Source organism: Mustela lutreola, chromosome 12 (assembly GCF_030435805.1).
Source record: "Mustela lutreola isolate mMusLut2 chromosome 12, mMusLut2.pri, whole genome shotgun sequence".
Lineage (NCBI taxonomy): Eukaryota > Metazoa > Chordata > Mammalia > Carnivora > Mustelidae > Mustela > Mustela lutreola.
In genome coordinates this window covers 82,192,713-82,218,528 of record NC_081301.1, presented here as the reverse complement: position 1 = coordinate 82,218,528, position 25,816 = coordinate 82,192,713, and the positions used below count along the sequence as shown (strand labels likewise).

At 42.6% G+C, this 25,816-nt stretch overlaps 1 protein-coding gene across 1 annotated transcript in view; it reads right to left on the bottom strand.

Moving 5' to 3' along the window:
* GNAQ (G protein subunit alpha q) overlaps positions 1–25,816 on the bottom strand; it is a 304,673-nt gene that overhangs the window by 192,504 nt on the left and 86,353 nt on the right. Inside the window, exon 2 of the mRNA XM_059142054.1 lies at positions 7,793–7,977. Coding sequence (XP_058998037.1) covers positions 7,793–7,977 — 185 coding nt within the window. The remainder of the gene's footprint in view (positions 1–7,792; positions 7,978–25,816) is intronic.

Below are 25,816 nucleotides of genomic sequence, written 5' to 3'. Positions count from 1 at the left end.
TCACACACGAGCAGCCACTCACTCATTCTCTCAAATAAAATGAAATAAAATAAATCTTTTTAAAAAATCCAAAACACACACAAAAAGATGCCCACCCTGGATAAATGCTATGGCCTGCCTTAGGATTATTTTAGCCAAGAGAAAGGGATTTTTAACAAATCTTACAATCTTCTGTTTTTACATGGCCATCAGGTTTTATAAAATGAATAAAGAACTGCAGGGAAACAAAGACAGAGTGAGGAGACAAAAATGTGCCTACACAGTATTTGCCAGATACTAAAAGAGAAAAGAAAGCATGTGAAAAAATTCTGAAAGGTGATAAAGCTACAGGAGAATCAGTGGTGATTCAACTCCTAACCAGAGCCCAAAAGATGGGGCGCCTGGATGGATGGCTCAGTGGGTTAAAGCCTCAGGTCAGGATCCCAAGGTCCTGGGATCGAGCCCCACGTCAGCTCTCTGCTCAGCAGGGAGCCTGCTTCCTCCTCTCTCTCTGCCTGTCTCTCAGCCTACTTGTGATCTCTCTCTGTCAAATAAATAAATAATTTAAAAAAAAAAAAAGTCCTAGAGAGAAGGGAGGAGGCTGTAAACCAACCTCAGATCAAGTTGGTCAGGAAAAGTCTCGAGATCCCCTTAGACTCTTTATTAAAAAGAAAACTCAGATTCAGAGAAGCAGGAGTACCAAGTGTTCCTAGGAGAAGGTGCAGACTGTCTTCGGTGGCCAGCAGTCAACAACCCAACTGACATGCTATCACTGACAACCTCTCCAAAACCTGCATCTGATGTTGACCTTTGTTCTGTTTTGTCTTTGATTTTTTAAAATTTTGACCTTTGAACACCATTTAAAAGGGGAAACAAAAAAAAACCTACGTGGACATAAATATTACAATCACTCACGGGATTTAAATACAAAGAAAGGTCTCCATTGGGCTAGAGATCACTGTCACTTACAAGCTCTTGCTTTGGGACATCTGGGTGGCTCAGTCAGTTACCCAGTTACCCCTCTGCCTTTGGCTCAGGTCATGATCCCCGTCCCCCCATTGGGGTCCTGGGGGATGCATTGGGCTCCTTGCTCAGCAGGGAGTCTGCTTCTTCCTCTCCCTCTGCCTGCCACTCCCCCTGCTTGTGCTCACTCCCTCTCTATCAAATAAATTTTTAAAAATATTTTTTTAAAAAAAAACTATCAAAGAAAATCTCTTGTTTCTTGTCTTTGGTTTTAATTTTTGTTAAGTGCCCTGGAACGGACAAAGTTCCAGAAAGGGAAGAGATTTAAATTATAACAAAGTGACAATAGCTTTCTTAGAGTTTTGGAATCACAGAATCAGCATGAGGGAAAACCGTGCTAGCAACGGTTTCAGAGGGTGTCCAGTCCATCCCTTGTCTTATTTTAGCAAAAACGCCTTCAAGAATTTCACGTGTTAAAAATACATTCTATTTTTGAACACATCCAGATAGGGAGATTTCTGTACCTTCCTTGGTGTCCCATTTCAATGACTGTCACTTGGAGGAAAGTTTCCCTCAGATACCTCCTATACCTGGTCATGCTATTTAAATGACTTTCTGTTTGTCTTATTCTTTTTTTTTTTTTTAAGATTTTATTTATTTGACAGACAGAGATCACAAGTAGGCAGAGAGGCAGGCAGAGAGAGAGGAGGAAGCAGGCTCCCTGCTGAGCAGAGAGCCCGACACGGGGCTCAATGCCAAGACCCTGAGATCATGACCTGAGCCGAAGGCAGAGGCTTTAACCCACTGTTAACAGGCGCCCCTGTTTCTTTATTCTTGATGAATACAGATGATTAACAGTGTTCATCACCTCCACGGGGACTCATCTTATAACAAGTGGCAACCTCCTTTTTATTTATCACCTATAAGACATTTTCATACTTGAAATAATCCTATTATTATCTGTCCCATTTTACAGATGGGGACACTCAGGCTTAGAGAGAAAGGAAATTGAGGCTTAGGGGAAAAATATGGCAATGCCAAGGTTACTCAGCTATCTGGGGCTTGGGCTCCAATTCAGCTACTTCCTTCATATATAAGTGTTACGAAGCCATTAACCCCTCAACCTCTCCACACCCCCATTCTGGGAAGCTGTACTTTCAGACAGGCTTAGCAAGTGTGGAACAAAACTGGATGGCCTTCCTCCATAGAGCATCCAGAGGTCATTTTATTCTCTAAATTGACAGCGTGGCTGACCAGTGAGAGTGGTGATGTGTGACAGCATCATTCCGTCTTCTTGTCACTGCACCCTGGATTCCCTCAGGAACTGTCAATCCAATCGCCAGCCTTGCCCAAAGAGCGAGCACAGAATCCAGGCCGGACTTCTCAGGCACGTTTCCCCAAGAATCTGAGTTTTGAATGGAGTGGCAGAAGAATGAAAATGGTCAGGGTTCAGCCACCTCACAGATGAGTTCACCAGACCTGTTCTGGTTTCCAGAAACTCGCCCTTCCGCTTCTCCAGACTTCTCCAGGTCCCCTCACATTCTCGTGAAACCCTTGTTCCAATTAAGCTAGCCAGGGTTGGCTTCTGCTGCTTGCAAACACAGAACACGGACTGATACAACTCTCAGGAGGAACAGATTAGAATACATGCTTATTAGTAAGTTCTACTTTTATTATGTCCTTATTCTGTAGGTGAGAAATATTAAAAGGAAATCAGTCTCCCAGCATTTTGTAAACTAAGCAAATTCCTTCACGTTGGAGAACGTAGTACAGCCATTTTTTGTGCAACTGATCAAAGGCAGGAAAAAACTGGCAAGTTCTCCAGAATCCTGGCTATGTTCTCTTCCAAAACACGGCTTCTGGTATCTTAGACTTCTCGGGAAGTGCAGAAAATTCAGAAAGCTGTGAAAGTGTTTAAAGAGGTATTGTCCCGGCGCAAGCCCTTTCTCAGAGAGCTCAGGGAGGACCGAGGTACTGCGGCAACGTGCTCTCAGCCACTTTCCCGCCAGGACAAAGGGTAACAGGTGTCAACCCTGGAAACTCCTGGCTGGACAAAGGCAACTGCAGCCTTTGATGCTAAGGGAGCCCTAGTCATCCAGACCTCCAAGTCTAAAAGCAGCAACTAGAAGAAAAGGTAACACTGTCTATTCAACATTAGCAAGTAGCTGAGTTCTACTCAGTAATCATCCTGAGTTCACTGCATGAGGAAGCAGCTGGGACTGTTTCCTCTTTTCTCTTTTCTTTTCTCTTGCTGGGACTGGACAAAGCAGCAAAAACCTGTCAATACTTTGAAACTGTCCCCAAGAATAGCCTGGTATCACAGTCCACAGAAACTGTAAGCCAACGGGAAAGGGGATATGAGGATATTTTAATCTGGGGTAATCTCCAAAAAGCAGCAGCACGTGTAGCCTGTCATGGAGACAATGAACGACAAAACAAGAAGCGCGCTCACCAGAATGTACTGTGCAGTCTGAGAAAATAAGGCACCTGCCCAGGAATGATCAACAGGGGAGGCAGGAAGGCCAACCCCCAGCCACAGATAACAAGTACATGAAAATCAGGTGCCAATGCCTCGTCGTCTGTTTCCTCCCCCCTCCCCCCATAATCCAGGACAGTTCTTAGCCATGTGGGCCCTGAAATTTTTTATCTCTTCCTTTTCATCAAGAGTTGATTTCAGCACCCAAACAACCAATAATCAGAAGAATAGGTCTGTATAAGATGGGAAACCAAAAAATAAGGGTGATGAAAATTCTCCCTTTTGGAGAGTAGAAAATGACAGAGGAATGTCACGGTCAAATGCCTTGTACCATTAAATGTATCTTTTGATTTGACTAAGTGACAAACACTTCATGCCTTTTAACATTAGCTATCAACAGTTGTGTTTAAGGAAATGGCAAAGTAATATTTGGGAGAAAACCAACCCTAGCTCACAGTATATTCAGAAGAAGTCTCCAGATATATTCTCTCACTTGGGCAGAGTCCAAGCAGCTCACCTATAAACGTTACTAGTTTGCCAAAGAAAATTCAAGAACGCCATAGTGGATACTCACCCAGGGGAAATTTGATCTTTCTTTTGGTAAAAGTTTTAATTTATCCCAAGCTATTCCTGAGCTAGCCAATCCCTGGAACACTGGGTAAGGTCTACAAAAAAGGCGGGGATGCCACACCACCATTTAGGGCAGAGAGTGGCCTGGACTCCCTCTGACCATAGCACCAGCCCCCCAACGAACCAGTGGGACTCTCAATTCAATGCAGTGACACTACCCAGGAGCCAAAAAATTCCAATATTCTGGTGTGGTATTCCCACTGCTAGAACGAATTCACCGCAAATGAAACTGTGAACAATTTCCCTGTTAAGAATAAGCCATACCATTTTTAATCTATATTTTGCTCTGTAAAATACATGAACTCAGAAGCAAGTACAAAGTTAGGAGAAAAATATTAGAACGTGTTTGTTTTTATTTACGTTAGTACCATATAGTATGACCAATGTGGCTGTAGATGCAAAGAAGCTTTTATAAAAACTACATTTTTTACATCTTTAGTGCCACAAAATCATATAAATCACAGTGCACTGCTTTCAAGTAATTGCTAATAAAATGCACACCAAATTCTTTAAACTATTTATAGAGAGTATATTATAACCAAAAACTTTCATAGAAAATTCTAACTGAAACAAAAAATATTATTACTAAATGGGTCTCATAAAGACAAGAAAATAAAATTCAAACTTCTTAGCCTGGATTCAAAACCTTTCAGAAACAAATTCTAAACCATTTTTAAATTTCATTTTCTAGTTCTCCTCTATAACAATCTTGCTCAAGGTAAGTTGGCCAACACAGTCACACCACTTTTCCTTAACATCTACTCCTGCCATTCCTCCACCCCAAAGTGCCGCCACATTAGCAATGCCCTTGACTTCTTCTGGAGTGTCAATTTCTGCCCAGTCCTCAGGAAACTTCTCTGCACCTCTGACACCACACTGCACTGATTTCCTTACACACATAAAATCATTTCAACAGTGATCTGTTGATCTGAATAAGCATTTCAACAACCTGGAGGCAGACGAGGAGACGTTCAGTTGTCTAAGGGGATGAATGACTTGCCCGTTCATAAAACGGTATTTTTTGAGCCTCTACTATGTACAAGGTATGATGCTGGGAACCTGAAAAACGCTGACGTGCAAGTGACATCATCTACTTTCAAGAAGCTTTGAGTCGAGCTGGGAAAACAAGACCAACTCCCACAAGTCATCATAATGAATGTAAGTTAGGCAATTATAAACACTCCACTACGGTTTCTGCTACAGCAGGGTGGGATTACTTAGTGCAATGGGCTGGGGAGCAGGGGAGGATGTGAGCAGAGAAGAACTCTAGGAGGAAGTGGCAGTTCGGTGGAAGAGAAAGACATTATGTCCTTAATAAGCGTTAACGAAGGCAAGGAGTGGGCAGAGCTTGGGACGTTAATGGATGAAGCAAGGAGTGATGTTTCAGAATATGTGTACGTTAGAAAGAAAATGGAACAATGGGAAAGTAATTTATATTATAAATTAAGGGGGATTAAACCTACTGAGAAACTCAGAGGTTAGCACACACTCATGTCCCTATATTAGGGAGTGTATTAAGCAATCAAGAGATGTGAGAAGATTCCACAGAATAATTATGATATTGGAGAAGAATCACATTATTGTAACTTTTTATGATGATGATTTTTAACTGAATGGTATTCATCACAGTAACAGCTACTTAATTATAACTGATACAAAGAGCTCAAGTAACACATGTTGTTACACATTCTTCAATGTGTTACATGAAGAAGGTGTAAGTTCCACTCCATCTTCCACATCTGTGTAATGGTACAATCAATGGGCCTCATGTGAGAAGCTAACACTGAAGCAAGATCCTGAACTATTCTTCTGAACATCCCAGGAAGATGATTTCCGTGCATGATTAAGGGAGATTCCTTGTATTAACGGTTAATGTTGTATTAAGTGTTAACTGACAATATATGTCTTATAGGTACCTATAAAACATATTGCCAATATGGTACACACACACACACACACACACACACACACACACACACAGCTGACCCTTGAAAAACACAGGTTTGAGCCCTGCAGGTGCACTGATACATGGATTTTTTGGATAAATACAGTACGGCATAGAAAATGTATTTTGTCTTCCTTATGATTTCCTTAACAATGTTTTCTTTTCTCTAGCTTGCTTTCTTTTAACAATACGTGTATAATACACGTAACACACAAAATACATGTTAATCGACTGTTTATGTTATTGGTAAGGCTTCAGGTCAACAGTAGGCTATTAGCTAAGTCTTGGAGGAGTCAAAAGTTACCCATAGATTGTTGCCTGCACAGGGGGTTGGCACCCCTAATCCCCACGTTGTGCAAGGGTCAACTGTATGTCATACCACCCATGTGATTAATTCAGCCAGAACCCATCAGATCATGATCTTATCAAATAACTGTAGACTGGCACAAGCTGCGGGCCTTAAAAGACAGCTCCCTCCATAGAATCTTCTCCCAACCGCAATGAGACAAGCATGCCACTATTTCAGAAACTCATTACACTGAGATTTCTTGGAGGGGGTGGGGCCGGGGGGTGGGAGACAACCCTGATCCTTCTAAATTTAGACTGTTCGCTCTCCAGGCAGCCTCAGCTGGTTCAGGCACCACATTCCCAGGTTTGTGAACCTGCCCAGATCATTCTCACTCTTGCGGATACAAACAGGAAAGCTTCTTTGTGGAGAGACTCTCTGTTCCTGGTGGGAGACTCTCTCCCATCACCATTGGAAAACTAAGTGCCAGAGTATCAGTTAGATAAGAAAGAACCAGGCAATTTCAAGGAAACATCCAAGAAAAATAAATGCCGGATTTTAAGATGATCTGTACATTTAGAAGCTTCTAGATGGTACGAGAAGGAGAGATACACAGCACTGCTTTATTTTACCCATGATTCACTTTGAGTTAACTCTCAGATTATGAGTCACAGTGAGCATGCCAGCTTCTTGCTGTCACATACTGACCTGGTATATGGAAACATTTTTAAGAATAAATTATCAAGAGCACTGACTGGAAGACTTGAAGGGAGGCTCTCAAACCAGTGTAGGTGCAAATGCAGTGTTCCGTCAACAAAAGGTGAGGTTTACCCGATTACTAGAAGGTCAACACCTACATGCCCTGAGAAGATTTCGATTTTTTTTCTTCTCCTCACTTCTCCTTCCTTCTCAAGTGATTTTAGAAGTTTGCATGACTGTTACCCAACTACAGAGAAACATGTTTGAAAGGTTATTGGAAGTGACAGATGGACCTATTCTGAAATAAAATTAAGCCTGTGGTACTACTGACAGGAAGTCACGAAATCCAAAATTAAAACGGACAGAATGCTCTTAAGCTGTTTTTGTTCTTTTTTTTTTTTTCCTTCAAGGAAGCACAAAGAGGGAAGGAAGGCAGGGAAGCAAGGCCACTGCCTCTACTTTGAATTCCCTCACTTTGGTCAATGTGTCCTGAACTTACAACCCGTCTTATGAATGTAAGGGGGCGCTCCCCAGAATTCTAAACCTCCGTATATTTATCGTCGAACATCCAAATGTGCCTTCCACTGATATCACTACGAACATGACTCTAATTGTGCAGAGATGGGACTTAAAAGACTTAAGGGGAAAAAAAAAAAAAAAAACGATAAAGAACATACTGAACCATTAAATGTCCCACTTAGGATGAGATGAAAAATGTATGCTTCGAAAACCCACTGTCCCACCCAGCCATGTGAAGACAGCATCCACACCATGCATGGCTTTGCCCACAGTTCCCAGAAGGAGCCAGGCCTACCTTATTATGCTCGTACTTGTAGGGGATCTTGAGCGTGTCCATGGCTCTGATCATAGCCTGCATGGCCGTGAAGATGTTCTGATACACCAGCTTGGTGAAGCCCCTTTTGTCTTCATCAGAGTAGCCCGACCCGTGGATGATTCTCATCTGCTTGATAAACGTACTCTTGCCGCTCTCTCCCGTCCCTGCAAGATGGACCACAGCAAAAGAGGTCATCAGACCGTGACACCTTCTCACAGTCGCCCGGACAACTAAGCTAGACACGGCGGCATGGACGTCGCACCCTCGCGCGGACGGCTGGAGGAGCATCATAGGATGGCACCCTCCCTGGCGGGGGCAATGCCACCTGCAGAGAACATGCAGCCACACTGGAGGACTAGAACGCACTTGGGAGGCGAATGGAGCTTAAGCACGTGCGCACGCGCGTACACACACAGACACACACACAACCTGTCGCCTCTTTGGAAGCCACTCAGCACGGAATTTGGATAGTGATTTGTAACCATGTATCTTAGAAGAAACAATGAAATCTGCATCTTTGGAAGTGCACACACACTTGATAAGGCTCTCCTCCCCGGAGAATATCTGAAAGCCTTCCAAGAGGCTGGGCTGGAAAGCAGGATTTGGATCTGGAAACGACAATGCACTTACACAAAGGCTGTGCAGAGCCGTAGGACAAAAATGCCTTGAAATTTCTCGACATTTTCTTTCACTTCAAGATGGTACATACACATGGAGAGCAGAGCACCCAGATAAGCAGGAATTTGGGGGACAGCAGTAGCTACTGTATGCAGCTGAGTTATTTCAAGGAATCGCCTAATTCAGAGAAGTCACAGTGACACTCCTTCCTTCTGCCCATTCTTGACTAACAGCATGATACACAAATTTACTGTGACTGGATTTTTCCCTTCCACACTCTTATTTTTCCCCTTTTCAACACCCCTTTTTCTGTTACCATAAGCCTGAGGTCAATCCCTAACAAAGCTCCCAATGGCCATGGAGTAAGAAAAGACAAAGATGGGATCCTATCACTGAGTGACAACCTATTTCTTCCACAACGGATCTAAAACTACTAATGTAAAAATTCATTTTTCCAAATGGAGGTGGCTTCTTCTGTACGTCACTTCATTTCTGAACATTTTTTTGCTCACTTCCAGGCTTCCTTGAGATTTCCAAAACAATAACTATCTCTCTTATCAATAAACCAAATGGTGTAGAGAAGGCTTATCCATGACCCTAAGAGGGTAGAAAAACACTGACAGTACCTATTTGGATATGAAACAGGTAAGCATACAATACAGAGGAGGCTGGCGAATCTTTACTGCCACTTCCAACCTACAAGGTGTTTCAGACTGAAAGCTAGGAATACAGCATCTGTCCTAACTTCATTTTGTTTTTCTGGGGATTAGATTTCATTTTCATCTTTCTAAACCATCATGAAAGACTCAAGTAAGTATTATAGTTTTCACAGAAGCAAGCTTAAATGACTTACAGATGTCCGAGTAAACACAGAAGCCTTGCCCAGTGACAGAGGAAGAGGCTTTCTAGCTCTGCAGTCCCGGGTCAGCAACAACGTTATCATTTTCATATGACTTTTAATAAGTGATCTGGAGTCCTTGAACTATAAAGTTAACAGCGCCATGTGAATGCCATCAACCCATTTTAACGAGCTGCATCCCAAGAGTTTAAAAAAACTATTTGATAATCCCAACCATGAATAAAGGAGGAAAAAAAAAAAACAAAAAACAAAACCCAAAGTATCTTAAAAGTAGCACCTCTGGTCGAAATCAAGTCATGAGACTGACTCTCATTGTTGATGCAGAATTTATAGAAAACAACAAGTCTCTTTACTCTCCCAAGCATTTCAAAGTATGCAGGGAAAAAGAAATCCAGATTGCTTCTTTATTATCCCTATCCCAGGGGCGATGGTCTGCTCGGAGGGTCCCACCAAAGACACAATCATCAAATCAGAATCCTTGCTAGGTTTTTCCACAACAAAAACCAAAAGACATCTTCATATGTGAGGCTAATGGCACGAGAAGCAAAGGAAAGAGAAGCAGGCATTACAGCCTCTTCCTCCTGGCTGGCAGAGCAGCTTTTATGTCCTCATTTGGGTGGGTATAAAATCTAAAACATAAAAATTATATTTTTATGGCTTATGTATCACTGCAGTTCTGCCAGGCAACAGCAGTCAATGCTTGGTATCTTTTTGGATACTAATGATGAACGAATGACCAATGAATGAAGGGGAGCAAGGAAAGGGGAAAGAAAAAAGAATCCAGACATCATCTCCAAAGTAAGATTTGTTCCTATTGCCCCAGACACACCGAGGGATTGTCCCTCTCCATTCTCTTGCCTTGCTCAGTGCCCCAGGAGGCTGGTCCCTAAGGTGTTGACATCAACAGCTCCCTTGTCTTCATCTTTGTCTTGGGTTTAGTATATAGAAGACATGAGGAGGAGACCAGAGAGCAAGAAAATGAGGAGGAGTCATTCTCCCTGCGGCTCACTCCCTAGAGAGACACGGTATCTCCTTTAGAGGCCACAGCTCCCACTGGGTGCCCCCCGCCCCATACAGCTACCCTCTCTGGGTTCCTGTGACTGCTCTCTCCTCTTGCCGGGCTAGGGCCAGCCGCTAGTGACTTTGTCCCCTTCTAGAAGTCCCCTCGGCCACCCAGATGGAGTGTGCCATAGATTTCCCACTGGGACTCTGACTGGTACAAATGCCACAAGGGAAGCGGGGGAAGCTCACTAACATGACAGAGTCCCTTTCTGTATAAACCTTATTCATGAAGTGCTTGCTAGTCACTTAAGAGCTCGCTGGTCACCAGCTCACTGTCCTGACACTCTCCCAGAGGCCAACTGAGATGAAGAAATGACAGAGCCTGATTCTCCCCCAAAGTCTGAATAAATACTGTAGTAGCCACCCATCCCCAGAACGTGCGCGCGCGCGCGCACACACACACACACACACACCCCAAGACCAGTCTCTAACACCAACAGAGAAACTATGGTCTCCACCTCCTGAATGTCCTCTCTTATCAAGGAAATCAAAACAAATCTGTGTGCAACCCTTTACACTTTGCCAAGAACTTGCAAACATATTGTCATTTCATCCTTTCAAAAACCTGTGAGATAGAGGTCTTTATCCTCATTTCACAAAGAAGAAGAGGCCTTGGAGGGATGAGTCCTCAGGCAAAGATGCCACGGCCAGTAACAGGCAAGGTAAGGGTTCGGCCCAGCCCTCGGCTACCCAGTTTGGGTTTGTCACTATTTTCTTTGTCACGACTGCCCTAAATCCAGGGGAATTAGCTTCTACTGCCCACTGGCTAAGAATACCTTATGATGGCTTTGACTTCACCCAACTTTTATCCATTTAATCTAATTCTGAGTTTCTGAATACTGCTTCGATTAGTGGAGACCCATTTTGAAACTCTGCACCATCTTCCAACTGACTGGCCATCCCTCCCATGATAAGTTTCACTCGTGAACTTAATGTTCACCCTGTGATGTTACTATATAAATACAGCCAAGTCAGAGAGAAGGCAGAGCTCCATAGAAGAGAATGTCTGTGTCGGTCAAATACTGTAGGTAGAAGATAAAAGTAGTCAACTGATGTATCATTCTGTACTAATGATGGATTTAGTCCCCCAACAAGAAGTATATGGACTGAAAACCTCTACTGAGCAAAAAAATGCAGCTTCTTTGTTCCACTGAAAGAGTTCTATCATGGAGACAAATGAACTATTCTTAATTAATGTGCAAGCCAAATATCATGTTGTTCTCCTATTTTTATAGAGCTATACAACATTCTCAGGATTTGAAACGGACATTTTAACCATCTACTCACAATGAATATGAAAAAAAAAAATGTGGTACAAAGGAAAAAAAAAAGCTGTTCTCGAATTCTGTAAAATGGTGGTTTCCTAAGGCCAAATGAGGAGTTTGAAAGACTTCACAATTCTATATATCTGAATGAGAGAAAGCAGACTTTTCTGCTAGTAGATTCTCTGCAAACCCAGTTGGCTAACCTCTTCTCATAGCACAGGGCATAAATAACTCTTTTTTTTTTTTTTAATTACATCCCATTTATTTTATTTTTTTAAAATAACATATAATGTACTATTTGCTTCAGGGGTACAGGTCTGTGCATCACCAGCCTTATACAATTCCCAGCATTCACCATAGCCCGTAGTCTCCCCAGCATCCAACACCCAGCCACGCCATTCCTCCCAAACACCCCCTACTCGAGCAACCCTCAGTTTGTTTCCTGAGATTAAGAGTCTCTTATGGTTTGTCTCCCTCTTGGGTTTCATTTTGTTTCATTTTTCCCTCCCTTCCTGATCTAGATCTAGCAGCGAGCCCTTCCATGAAAGTGGGGGAGGTACTCATTTTTGCTAATTTGAACACATCTCCAATCAAGTCACTTAACAACTTTAACAAGCACATCAACACACACAAGGGTATGCACCCCCACAACGCTGTATTTTCTCTTTTAATGGTCTCTATAAATATGGGTAAAAATTTTCCCCAGAAAAGTTGTTCTACCTTTCAGTAGGTATTCTGCCTTTTCTTGGCCTCGCTCATCAAAACACCCAGAAATAAGACTCTGCAATAATCATGCTATTAAAGAGGGCACACATGGGGTGTCTGACTGGCCCAGTCGGTAGAGCATGCAACTACTGATCTTGGGTTGTGAGTTTAAGCCCCAAATTGGGTGTAGAGATTACTTAAAAATAAAATCTTTTTAAAGGGGAGGGGGGACTATAACCCAGCATGCATATCTGGCTTTGAGGGATACTTGGGTTTTTTCCCTCCCTACCCAGGATTAAGCATAGAGAGCAATCCCTGCATCACTTCACATGCCTTTCCATCAGAACAAAATCAAATAAAAATTTCATAATCCATTGTGGAAGACGTCACTTCGTAAGTTAGGACAGAACGTATGAGCCATATACACAGTCGCACACAGGACCATCTGATGCTTCCGTTTTAGGCTTTTACACGATCTTTTCAACACAAGAGGACTTCCACACAAAGCTTCTACCACAAATCCACATCTACTCTCGCGTCCTACTCACCCAAAGCATCTACAGGACGACACTGATTATCCTGCCCGTTTGCACAATGAAAGCCATAAACAGTTCTGTCCAATTCACCTCTAAAGGTAGGACGGTGCTTATCATGCCATATCTCCCACCCTCCTGAACCCGCAGAGTCTGAAATCCAGTATTTCATTCACTTCTTAACGGCAATGGATTATGGATCCATCAGTGCCTTCCCTCAAACTCAAGTTGGCTTCTTGGATTACACTTTTATCAACAGAGCTCCGAAGCACAATCCACGCATATACAAGACTTGCTCGGTGCCCTCAAGGTGTTGGTGACTTGCTCAGTGCCCTCAAAGTGTCAGTGACTGCCGTCACTGCTCTGAAAGGCACGAGTGTCCCCGACTGCCACACACTAGCCCTGGAAAACAGTCAATGGACACTACACTATCAGGAACTTGAAGGATCCTCCTGCTTCATTTCCTTCACTGGAAAAAAAAAAAAAAAGGCAGAAAATATGCCTTCTCGTGGCCTCTTACAAGCTGAGGGAGACCCACAGCGCTGCCACTTTTTTTTTTCAGGCTCCCGGGAAAAAGAAGAAATGCCAAAACTGAGTTATAAAAACTGTGGTATTTAAAGTTATACAATGAGTATATTCGTTTTGTCCTGCCAGTGCCTTTCATGACTGTATTTGGAGATATTGTCAAACCATCAGAAATCTACATCTGAAGCCTTTAATTAATGTGAAGGCTCGGGCCAAATGCCCCTGTCCTGCCCTCTTGATTGGCCAGCAACCAGAAAGAGAAAGGCTAAGAACAGACCCAAGCCTTGTGGAGCTCAATTATAACCCACGGAACTGTACTTAATAAGGCCTGCTGGTTTAGGCCAAGAGTCTAAGACATGGAATCTCAGCACCATCAAAGCTGAACTTGGACTGCTTCCACCTAATCTTGGATAAAGCAGAACCAGAAATTTCAGGGAGGAATTTTGTACCCACAAGCACATCATCAAGCCCCACCTGCAAAGAATTAATAGTACTGAGATTAAATTTTAAAACACCGAAACCAAACTCAATCCATGTGCCGTCCACATCTCGGGCTGTCTACTTTAAGATATGTGCATTCTGCCTTCTGCATGTTTTCCTCCACTTAAATTGGGACCCTGCGCTTGAAACGACCAGCTCTGACACAAGAGTCACCATAACTTCCTCTCCTTAAAAGACTCTTTATCCCTGACAAGGTCTGGCAGAAGGTACTAGGACAGTTTAAAAAATACAGCACAGAAATGAAATGAAGTTAGTTATCATCACCCACTGTGAGCGGAAATGGAAAAGATGGGGAAATTTGTGGTAACCAGGGCTACTAATAATAACTCATCCAGGTAAGGTGGTTTTAAAGGAAAGATGGGCAAAATACACTGAAAATGCAATTTGTTGAAAATACCTAGAATTTCATCTAGTCCTGGGCTTCTCAATGTGGTAAAAAAATGCCTCCCGGGAAAGGGACCTGCCGTGCCGTCGAGGTTACTCAAAAGGTATAATTTCCTGGAGAGTCAATTTTACCACAGAGCATCCATGGTAAACATCCGTGTATTAAAAACTAACATCCGTTGGTGGCATAAGCCTCTGAATGTAGTAAAAACCATTAGAATGTATACTTTTAAATGTTGGATATCCTGGTATATAAATTATATCTCAATTTTTTAAAATTTCATAAACTAGTAACAGTATAGTTTGGAGATGAAGGGGAAGTTTACATGAATTTTCACACTAAAATTTGTTCAGGAGGTTGCCTTTTCCCTGTTTGTTTTTACTTTTCTTTTTTTTAAAGCAAACTCTGCACCCAATATGGTGAACTCACGAACCCAAGTTCAAGAGTCAGGTGCTCCACCAATTAAGCCAGCCAGGCGCCCCCAGGGGGTTACTTTGAGATTCCCTCCCCCATCTTTTCTCCTTCAGGAGTGCACTTTAGGAGGGCATGTTCATGCTCTTCTGCCTCTGAGTGTGATCAGAGGAAAAGTCTGAGAAGCTCTGAGCTTACTTGGTTTGCAAAGGAGGAGAAGGGACTCACTCAATGATTCTGCCGGTTGACAACAAAATAGAAGGAAATGAACTAGAACCTACAGAGATCCCGTCTGTCCGGGGGCTCCCAACCTTACATCCTCATGAACTTCCTTTTCAGAAAACATTTTTTCCAAATTTATAAAAGCTGTAAGTATTTGCTAAAGAAAATTCAGAAAACCGGGAGAGTTTTCAAAATTGTTGAAATTTTAACATTTTGGTATCTTTCTTCCCTGTCTCCTTTTCTAGGCAAACGATCTCTTTCTGTCCTTGTTCTAAAATAAACCTGGAATAATACTGTATTGTTGTTTTTCACATAAAATATTGTGGTAATCATTCCAAGATGCTAATTGTGCTTCAGAAAGAGCGATTAATGACTGTGTGAAGGGCCATCATGAGGATGTGTGATAATTTAACAATTCCCTTGTCGTAACACATTTTGAGTATTTCCAATTTTTCACTTTTATAAATAATGTTGTGATAAACATCCCTGAAGAAAACCCTTCGCCTCAATCTCTACTTCCTTAGGAGAATATGATAGAAATACAGTTGGGGGTGGGGGGGAGCTGCCTCATAGTTATTTGGCCCCTCAACAGTTTTACCAGTTGGTACACCCATCAGACCCTTCCTTCTCTGCCCCACTTTCCATTTACCAACACCATGCTCCTTCTACAGTTACAATCTGAGAAACAAAATTAAATCTTTATCTTAATTTACATCTTTCCTTATGAGAACTTATTTCATACTTTGTCATTTGTATCCCTTCTATGAACTTGCATTTTCTTTTGAGGACCTGCTATTGGGGGGGGGGGGGGGTTCTTAGAACAATTTAGTTTTGGTTTTTTTTTTAAGATTTTATTTATTTATTTGACAGAGATCACAGGCCGGGGGTGGGAAGCAGTGAGCCTCCCAGGCATCCCAGAACAATTTAATTTTTAATAGAAAATTAAGGGGCACCTGGGTGGTTCAGTCATTAAGCGTCTGCCTTCAGCTCAGGTCATGATCCTGGGGTCCTGGGATGGAGCCCCGCATCAGACTCCCTGCTCCGCAGGGAGCCTGCTTCTCCCTCCCCCTCTCCCTGCTATTCTGCCTGCTTGTGCTCTGTGTGTGTGTGTGTCCAATCAATCAATCAGTCAATCTTTTAAAAACAGAAAAGAAAATTAAACTTTGGTTACAAATATTTCCTCAACCTGTCCTTTTCTTCCCATTTGATGACAAAATCTGATACATCAACTTAAAATTCTGTACTTAATTCATTCATCTGATCTCCTCTGTGATTTAGGTTTATGTTTTTAACAGTTCCAAACATACACATTTGTTTTGGCTTTTTTGGCTTTATGTTTTACACTTAACTAATCCATCTATATGTCATTCTGATGTGCAGTAACTTTTTTTTTTTAAATAAATCAAAAACCTTTCCCTAAAATCATTCCAGGCTTTAAAAGTTACATTGTCATAGGAATATTTCTGCATATAATCAAATATTTGATCCAAATAGGGGAGTTTTCTCATGTCTCCTCATGTACTCCCAATGACAATCAAGAAGACACACAGAGCCCAGCGACTCTCCTTAAGCATCTGACACATTCTTTGAGTGCCCCCTTCTTCCCCTTCCCCACCCAAGTGGCCCATGGGCCGTCCCTCCCTAAGCCTTAGATTCTCGTTCAGTGCATTCCTTTAAAGGCCTCTCAAGAACAGTGGAGTAACTGCCAGGATGTTCAAGGTCTTACTCTCCTTCCACTTCATGAGTCTACTCCTACCCACATGGTACGTTCTGCATAGACTGTCTATCCTGTGCCACCACCCCTGCACCCCCCCCCCATGGCTCTAGGACCAGGGTAAGTCACCCGGTCTCTCCAACTTTTTCCTCATTTCAATACCACTACCTACTTCACAACTCTGCTGTGAATTTTCGGTGAATTGATCTAACAGTGACTGGGACATTGTAGGTACTCAACAAATACTAGACTTAATTTATAATGCAAAATCCAATGTGAAAATGAGAGAACAGTCTGATCCGGGGCTAGATGGGGAGAGGCAAAAACTGAGTAATTAAGAGAAAAAAATATCTCAATGCAGTGAATGCCAAAAGCCCATGATGGGCAATAAAAAAAAAAATATATATATATGTCTTTTAAATAGACAGGATCAGTGACAGTGCTGTCCTGTGCCACACTGGCACCTGACATGCTTCCTTAAATTCTATAGCCAAAGTGACTACCTCACTCACCTTACCCTAGGCTCAAATGTGATTCTAATTTTCTAGTCCTCAAAATAACTGAGGTAATCATCCCCAGTATCTCAGTATTTGAAACCATAGCGAAAGGGCGCCTGGGTGGCTCAGTCGGTTAAGCGTCTGCCTTCAGCTCAGGTCATGATCCCGGGGTCCTGGGATCGAGCCCCGCATGGGGGTCCCGGGTCAGCAAGAGAGCCTACATCTCCCTCTCCCTCTGCTCATGTGCTGTATCTCTCTTGCTCACTCTATCTCTCAAATAAATAAAATCTTTTAAAAAAAATAATATTGTATGCACAGATTGTTCATAATTTTATTATGTGTATATTTCATGCCAGCTATTAGCCTAGTAATCGACCATACAGGACAGAGTCCCTGCTCTCACACTGGCACCATGCAAGTGTGAGTGGCAGGTGACACGCAGGTGACCTACAGAATGACCTAGCAGCTACTTTAATTTGGGAAGCCGAGAAAAGACTTTCTAAGAAGGTGCACTTAAGCTGATATCTGAATATCTAGAATCCAGCCACAAGAAAATTAGGAAGAAAGAGCATTCCAAGCAGTGAACCAGCTGACACAGAGGTCAAGGTGGGAACAGGCTCGGCTGGCATGTTGGGGGGATGACCAGAGGGGCCAGTGCGGCCCAGGCATGGTGACTGGAGCAGTGAGGGAGAGGCAGGAGGTCACAGAGAGGCTGGCTCTGCTGCCTACAGAGGCCGAGGCTAATCACATGGGGTACTGCATTTCAGGAAACAGGTCTGGATTTTATTTTAGGCACACTGGACAGCTTTGGAAAATTTCAACTAGGGAAGTGATACAGTCTGATTACTGCTAAGTGAAGAGTGGACTGTAAGGGTAGGCCAGGAGGGTGTTTCAGTAATCCAAGCAAAAGATAATGGATAACGGCGGGTGACGTGATGGAGAGAAGCGCAATGATTCTGGGCCTAGTCTGGGTGGAGATGGATGAGAAGTGGGTAGGAAGGGGAGGAGAGGGAAGAGAGATGACTCCTGGCGTTGGGGCTTGGGTGACGTAGATGGACAGAAGTTCTAGATTCTCAGAGAGGCCTGAAGAGGAAAAGGTTTGGGTACCAAGAGGCACATTGAGTTTGAAGTGCTTATTCGTCCCAATGGAATCACTCTGTGTGCACCTACGCCAAAAAAAAAAAAAAAAAAATCCACTGAATTCATGTGGAGGATACCCACAGAAAAGATGTGATTTGTGTCCTACATCCTCTGAGCCTCCAGCAAAGGCAAGGACACAGCCATGACCGAGGTCCTCGTGCTAATGGATGAGTCAGAGCAGACTGCAAAACCAGGGTTATCATCTCATTTCCTATGAGACAAAGTTCTTTATGTAAAAAGAAAGGAAACTTTCAAGCCTCTAAGTTACACACACACACACACACACACACACACACTAGATTCATAAGGTGGCAACACTGCTACGCACACATTTCTTTAGAGAAAACTGGGACTTCACTGTCACTACTTGGAATACATGAAGATATCACAAAAGTACCAAGTTGTAATAAAAATATCTGAAAAGGAAGGAACCCTTAGGATAAATAACCACCCACAGATTTTTAAGTTATTTCAGATAAGAACAAACGGGCAGGTAGGTGGTCCAGGTTTTGGGGTTCCACACATACTTTGAAAACGTGGCAGGCAGAAAATGACCAGGTACACCTGGGAATCTCTCTGAAGGCCTCAGGACAGGAAGGCTCACGTGGCCTCCATTGGGGACAGCAATGAATTAAATCTGTCGTGGGGGAAAGGTCCAAGACAGATCTAAAGTGACATTTTCCGCCTCACATCATGTCATCGGGAGACAATCCACAGCAGGGTGGGGGAGCCTGCAAAGAGCATCCGCGGGAGTCAGGGGCCCTCTGGAGCCAGGTACATCGAGGGACACTGGGGACAGGGAATAATACACGGTCACTTGGCCCCTGAGAGCTGATGACAAGGGAACCGGCCTGGATGACCTCAAAGGTTCCCTCCAGTTTTCTGATTTTATGATTTTTTCTTCTCTGTTGTACAGCATTAAAAATCATTCATTCGATTTTCCACAGGGCAGGGGGGAAAAAAACCTATTGACGATGTATTCCGATATTAATTGAAATGTAGTAGTCTTCTTTCAAGGTTAATATGTCAAGACTTCTTTTTTCTTTTGCTTATGTGGCTCTTCACTTGGAGCCTCTAAAAATAATTATCTTTTGAGGTAGGGGAATTAAGGTGCGGGAGGGAGTGAGCAGTGCTCCAATTAAGGGCAGCAGTGGTCTGATTGCCTCGTGGAACGCATGGCTGTTCAACAGAATGCAGAACGCCACATGCTTCTGGGTGAATATCACCCCAACATTTCCAATAATGACCCCAGGAATACTAAGGACTGTCTATTCCAAGTCTGCCTCGTAAGCATGAACGCATGAAAGGATCTTCGAGAGAGAACGTTTTATGGACAGCAAGAGTTAGTGACTCTGCTCGCAGGCACCCATTATCAGGCTGGTGGGGACTTGGAGGAGTCTGCCATTTACGGTGGCATCTGAGATTTAATTAACACAAAAACTCAACTGAGAGAAATGTTTCCTTTTTTTTTTAAAGGAAGAGAAAGAACACAGTTCAAACACACACGAGGAAGCCAAACCTAGGCATTGTTCACCATTTTTTAAAAAAATTCTCTCCTTGGGTGAAATGTGGCTATGAATTTAAAACGATAGTACCTGTTGGGGTGTCTCATGAGCCTGAACACCACCCCACAAAGGCTCGTGAAAGCCGTCATTTCCAAATGGCTCCTTATGGGAGGCCACCCCAACTATCCCATCGAGAGATGCATGAAGAAATGGCTTCAGTTCTCACTTCCCCTAGAAACACACACACAAAAATAATTCTTAAGATTCAGCCTTTTTAAAAAAGCTGAAATATGAACCACTGGAGGGAGGAAGTGGCCCCTTTCTAGTTGACGCGCAGGGAACTCTGAAGATAGAGACACGAAGTGCCCCTGGCTCTTTTAGATCTGAACCATGCCCAGGCAACCCAGCCATGCACCTTGGGCATTCAGGTGAGCTGTCCAAAGCGAGAGAGGTTTATCTAGAGCCACAGAGAAATGGCCGGACAACTTCCCCAGAAATCATCATTGAAGAGTCGCCCTGCGGTTTGTTTCATTAATTTAAATTGTGTCCCATAATTTATTTTGTCTAATGGCCATATGTTTCCCCCATGTTCGGGCCAGGAATTGTAACAGACATGGAAGAGAACAGAGATAAAGCAGGGCTCCCCTTTCCACTTTTACCCCTGCTCCTTTTTTCACAAATAGCACCGGTTGACTTCAGTTCAAATAAACAAGAAGTGCCTGTTTCCTTATTCTCAAGTAAGTTGCACTTGGAAATCTACCTTTGCCTGAAAAGAGAATAGAGCACACTCCTTTCTCAGAAGGGTTGTACCTACAGATGTATAGGCACTGGGCAGGAAATGAGAAAGGACAGTCTTAAAACCGGACCTGCTTCTTGAGGAAGCAAAATTAGGGAAAAGCACATTGGTGCACTTTATTAATGTTTAGTAAGGCTTACACATAGGATGACTTGCTGCCATTTGACTGATTTAAAAAAAAAAAGGAAGGGAAACTAATTACCCTTTTATAATTTAAAATGAGCCTCTGCTCTTAGCTCACAATCCACGGAACTGCTCCAAAAAGCAGAAACCACAGTTAAAGAGGAAGAGACCCAGAATCCGAGATAATGCTTGGCTCTCAGAATGAGCCTCGGTTTTAGGCCACAAGACCCAACAAATGCTGCCCAGTTATGTCAGTATACATTCAGATGTGACTTCTCACAAACTGACCTAATAATGCACTAATAATAACATCTGAGGCTAGGCAGTAACAGTAGTTTTAGTAAAATTAAAAAAAACAGAAACCAGCCCTTTCACATGCAACCTTTTCCCTGAAATACTTCATCACAAAAAAGGGAAAAAAGGTCACTAGTGCATTTAATGAAAACTTACATCACCTAGGTAGTGCTTGCTTACTTGAACTAACAAATAAGTTGGCAGAAACTAGATCAACTGAATGCAAAATAGTAAAACAATTTTTTTTTTCTTTAGAAAGGAAATACTGAATCAGTAGGCCCTGCTAAGTGGAATGACATTTTCATTTTGCAAACACTCCTCTCCCCTGCACCCCCCCCAACACACATACAGAGTTGGAGAGGGCTTTAAAAACCAAATGCCTTAGCCTAATGGTGACACTAGAGTAACGACTTGCTTATTGTGTTCTCTATGTATGGCTTTCCTAACTATACTCATCAATGACTTGACTTTAAAAAAAAAAAAAGACTGTTAACACAGTACATATTGAACAGAATGACTATTACACAATGTTCTAGATATACCACACACACAGGTTTAGGAATATAAGTGAGCAAATGTCTCCTGATCATATAATCTTTTTTTTTTTTTAATTTAATTTTTTTTTCAGCTTTCCAAGATTCGTTGTTTATGCACCACACCCAGTGCTCCATGCAATACATGCGCTCCTTAATACCCACCACCAGGCTCAAGCAACTCCCCACCTCCCTCCCCTGCAAAACCCTCAGTTTGTCTCTCAGAGTCCTCGGTCTCCCCCTCCGATTTCCCCCAACTCACTTCTCCTCTCCATCTCCCAATGTCCTCTGTGTTATTCCTTATGCTCCACAAGTAAGTGAAACCATATGATAATTGACTCTCTCTGCTTGACTTATTTCACTCAGCATAATCTCTTCTAGTCCCGTCTATGTTGATACAAAAGCTGGGTATTCATCCTTTCTGATGGCTGAGTAATATTCCATTGTATATAGAGACCATATCTTCTTTATCCATTTGTCTGCTAAAGGGCATCTTGGCTCTTTCCACAGTTTGGTGACTGTGGCCACTGCTGCTATGAATATTGGGGTACAGATGACCCTTCTTTTCACTACATCTGTATCTTTGGGGTAAATACCCAGGGGTGCAATTGCAGGGTATTTCTTTAGAAAGGAAATAATAGCTCTATTTTTAATTTCTTAAGAAATCTTCATGCTATTTTCCAAAGCGGCTGCACCAACTTGCATTCCTACCAACAGTGTAAGAGGGTTCCCCTTTCTCCACATCCTCTCCAGCACACGTTGTTTACTGTCTTGTTGACTGATCAGGTAATCTTCTTAATAAATAGTATCCCTAAGGCCATTAGGTCACCCCTTATTGTTCGTACTGTACTGCAACAGGTGTCACAGGAATTGTACAAACTATGGGTAACAAACTTTTTAAATAACAGCTTTATTGGGACATAACTCCCATATCCCGCAATTCATTCAACCAGAGTATACAATTCAGTGGTTTTTAGTATATTCGCAGATGTATGCAAGCATCACCACAATCAATCCTAGAACGTTTTCATCTGAGGTAATGAAACTTTAATGAGTTGCTAAGCATCTAACTAGCCAAAGTACCAGACGCCTGAGAAAAGCTTGCAGCTAAAAGCATTCCCTCACCTTCAAAGTATACATTTATATCTGGGCTTTGTTGTACTTGCTTTGTTCTTTTTTCCACTTAACACATGCTACAGAGTTTGGATTTGATTCAAAAGCTTATGAGGAGTTGTTGAAAATTTCTGAGGAGGCATGAACTCCATCACCAGAAGCCGTTAAGAAGACAGAGGCATGGCATGCCTCAGAGTTCACAGATGAGAAGCTCGGCAGAGACATGGGACCAAAGCAGATTACTACAGAAGTCCAGGCAGGAGGTACAAGCCCAAATTTGTGAGGTGAAAAGGAGCAAGAAGGAAGGACTGGAACAATCCTGAGAAGCCAGCACCGGCAGCTGTGGCTCTGGTCCACGGTAGGGTGAGAGGAGGCGGAGTCACACGGAGACTGGGGACATGCAGGTGCCATCAGCACAAGGACAATCCAGAAGGGAAAACAGACTTCAAGGTAAAGCTCACGTGCAACTTAAATGTGTTACGTTGACAAATGCGTGTCCAGGGCATGTAGAGGCCTGCCGGGCCGGAAAAGAAATGATGCCAGTTATGCACAGGTGTGCACAGCCGAATGTTTGAGACTGGGGACAAAAGCACCCGGGACAGTGGCTGACGCAAGAAGGCTTTGGATGAGGTGGAAAGAGCAGCAGGAACCAGGAAGACAGACTGAGATGGGCCACTGTCCCTCTGCAGGCAAATGTCTACATGAAGAAAGGAGGACTGCCTAGCGGAGGACCAAGAGTGAGATCCCGTCCGGGTGACTCTAGGAGAGACAGGAGCAAATGGAACTCCTCGTGTCCTACAGGGTCTGGTCTCTCCCGCTGCTGCTCCTGTATGTGGTGTGCCCCATGCCTTCTGAACACGGCAAGGTAAGAAAGGTTCTAGAAATGCTGAATACATACATTTAAGGCTGTTTATGATGATGACCGTTGGAGGCCACCTCAGAAACCTCACTGGGCCAGAATTAAATTTCCAAATTCTATGAATGCACGTGAAAGCTAAGTCTAAGTCACAAGATCTTCAGTTTGCTCAGAAAACCATAAAGATTATGTTTATCACCATGAACGTTAAGAGCTGAACATGCTTCTTCAAGTTTCCCCAGGAACATTCCAGTCACCTTACTGAAAGTTCCTTTATTTTGAATCAAAGTGACTAAAAACTCTGAAAAGAGGGGCACCTGGGTGGCTCAGTGGGTTGGGCCGCTGCCTTCGGCTCGGGTCGTGATCTCAGGGTCCTGGGATCGAGTCCCGCATCGGGCTCTCTGCTCAGTGGGGGCCTGCTTCCCTCTCTCTCTCTCTGCCTGCCTCTCCATCTACTTGTGATTTCTCTCTGTCAAATAAATAAATAAAATCTTTTAAAAAAAATAAAAAAATAATAATAAATAAATAAAAACTCTGAAAAGAAACCAATGTGCCAAACTACCGCTCAGTGCAACGTCTTATAAATTTTAGTGCTTTGGGGTGGTAGAAAATACAAGAAATTCCAAAACAGTACATCCCCCTTTTCTCTCACAACTCATCCCCAGAAACCAATAATCTAAACCACTGAGAGAAAGCAAAGAAGTAAAATTTAAAAATCCGAAATTCAAATGATCAGCCGTCGCACTCAAAAGGGGAGGAACAGTGATTCAGGAACTTTTACTTTCAACCTAATTTCAAAGTGAATAATTATTCTGTCCCACTAGAATTAGTAAGGCCTCAGAATCAAAAATATAATGACACAAAAAGAATATTTTATAACCATAATATCCTGGGCCTTTTGAAACATGGCTATTACCCTCTTTTTGCACATTAAAAACACAAGGCCATGGGGCAAAGCTAATTACTTCCTTAAACCAAATCAAAGAAATAATTGGTTGAATTACCTCGATTTTATGTACCAAATGATGCCCTAATACTTAAAGATACAGTGACCACATAATTTATCATCCGAAATGAGTAACTTTTCAGAGTGAAAGGGGTGATGTTAAAAATCACATCAGGACAACATGTGTAAACCGTGCCAGTCCTAGGTGAATGGAGACACATGGTGGCCCCACTAATGGTACTCTGGAGGGGCACGTGGTGGCACAGTTGGTTCAGAGGATTAGAACACAGTATCAGAAAAACTGAAGAGGGACACCTGGGTGGCTCAGTCAGTTAAGCATCTGCCTTCGGCTTGCGTCATGACCCCAGGGTCCTGGAATCGAGTCCTGTTTCAGGCTCCCTGCTCAGTGAAGAGCCTGCTTCTCCCTCTGCCTGCTACTCTCTTTGCTTGTGCACATTCTCTCTCTCTGACAACGAAATAAATAAATAAAATCTTAAAAAAAAAAAAAAAACTGAAGACTGAAAAAAAATCTTAAAAAAACCCAAACAAACAAACAAACAAAAAAAAAAAAACAAAACCCCGAGAACTATGAAGGGAAAGAACCCAAGACACGGAATAAAAATGAGCATCAGAGCTAGCACACAAGTCCTATATCACTCCGGGTGTATATTACAGAGTCAAGAGTTAGAAACACGGTTCCCCTCACAGACTGGGACCTTCACTTTCTTACATACAGAGAAGGTCAGGGTAGCCTGTGCCTGCAGGATTGTTTTGTTTTTTGTTTTGTTTTGTTTTTTGTTTGTTTGTTTGTAATCTTATTAGGGGATCACAAAAGAAAATGAGAAGACTAACTCCAAGCTGGATGACAGATAGGGTCAGAAATCTAGGGGGGAACTGGCATTCCCTACACCTACCGGGAAATAGAACAGCCATAACTTTTCAGAGAAATTCTGCAGTAATGATCACATCCCCCAGGGGCACACAGCCTCTTGAGCCAGTGACCCCACCCCATTCTTAGAGACTTTTCCCCAGGGAAATAATTGTGAATTTTGTAAATACATATTCACTATAAGATATGTACCTTAAAATTGGTTAAAAACATCAAAAAACTAAAATTCAAACTTGCAGCAATAGGTGACAGGTAAAATAAATTACAAGATCACGAAGCCTCGAAAAGTACTTTGTTACATTATGTACAAAAACATTCATGATAAATAAACATGGAAAGGGAAATCAAATTCATGTGTAAATACCATGCGAGTTCTTTTAAATTTACTCACACAAAGAGACACACAGACACACACACACACACACACACACACACACACATCTACATAGTAGAGAAAGGTAAGGTGGGAAGATTTACAATAAAGTGTTAAAAGTAATTAACTCTGGGTGCT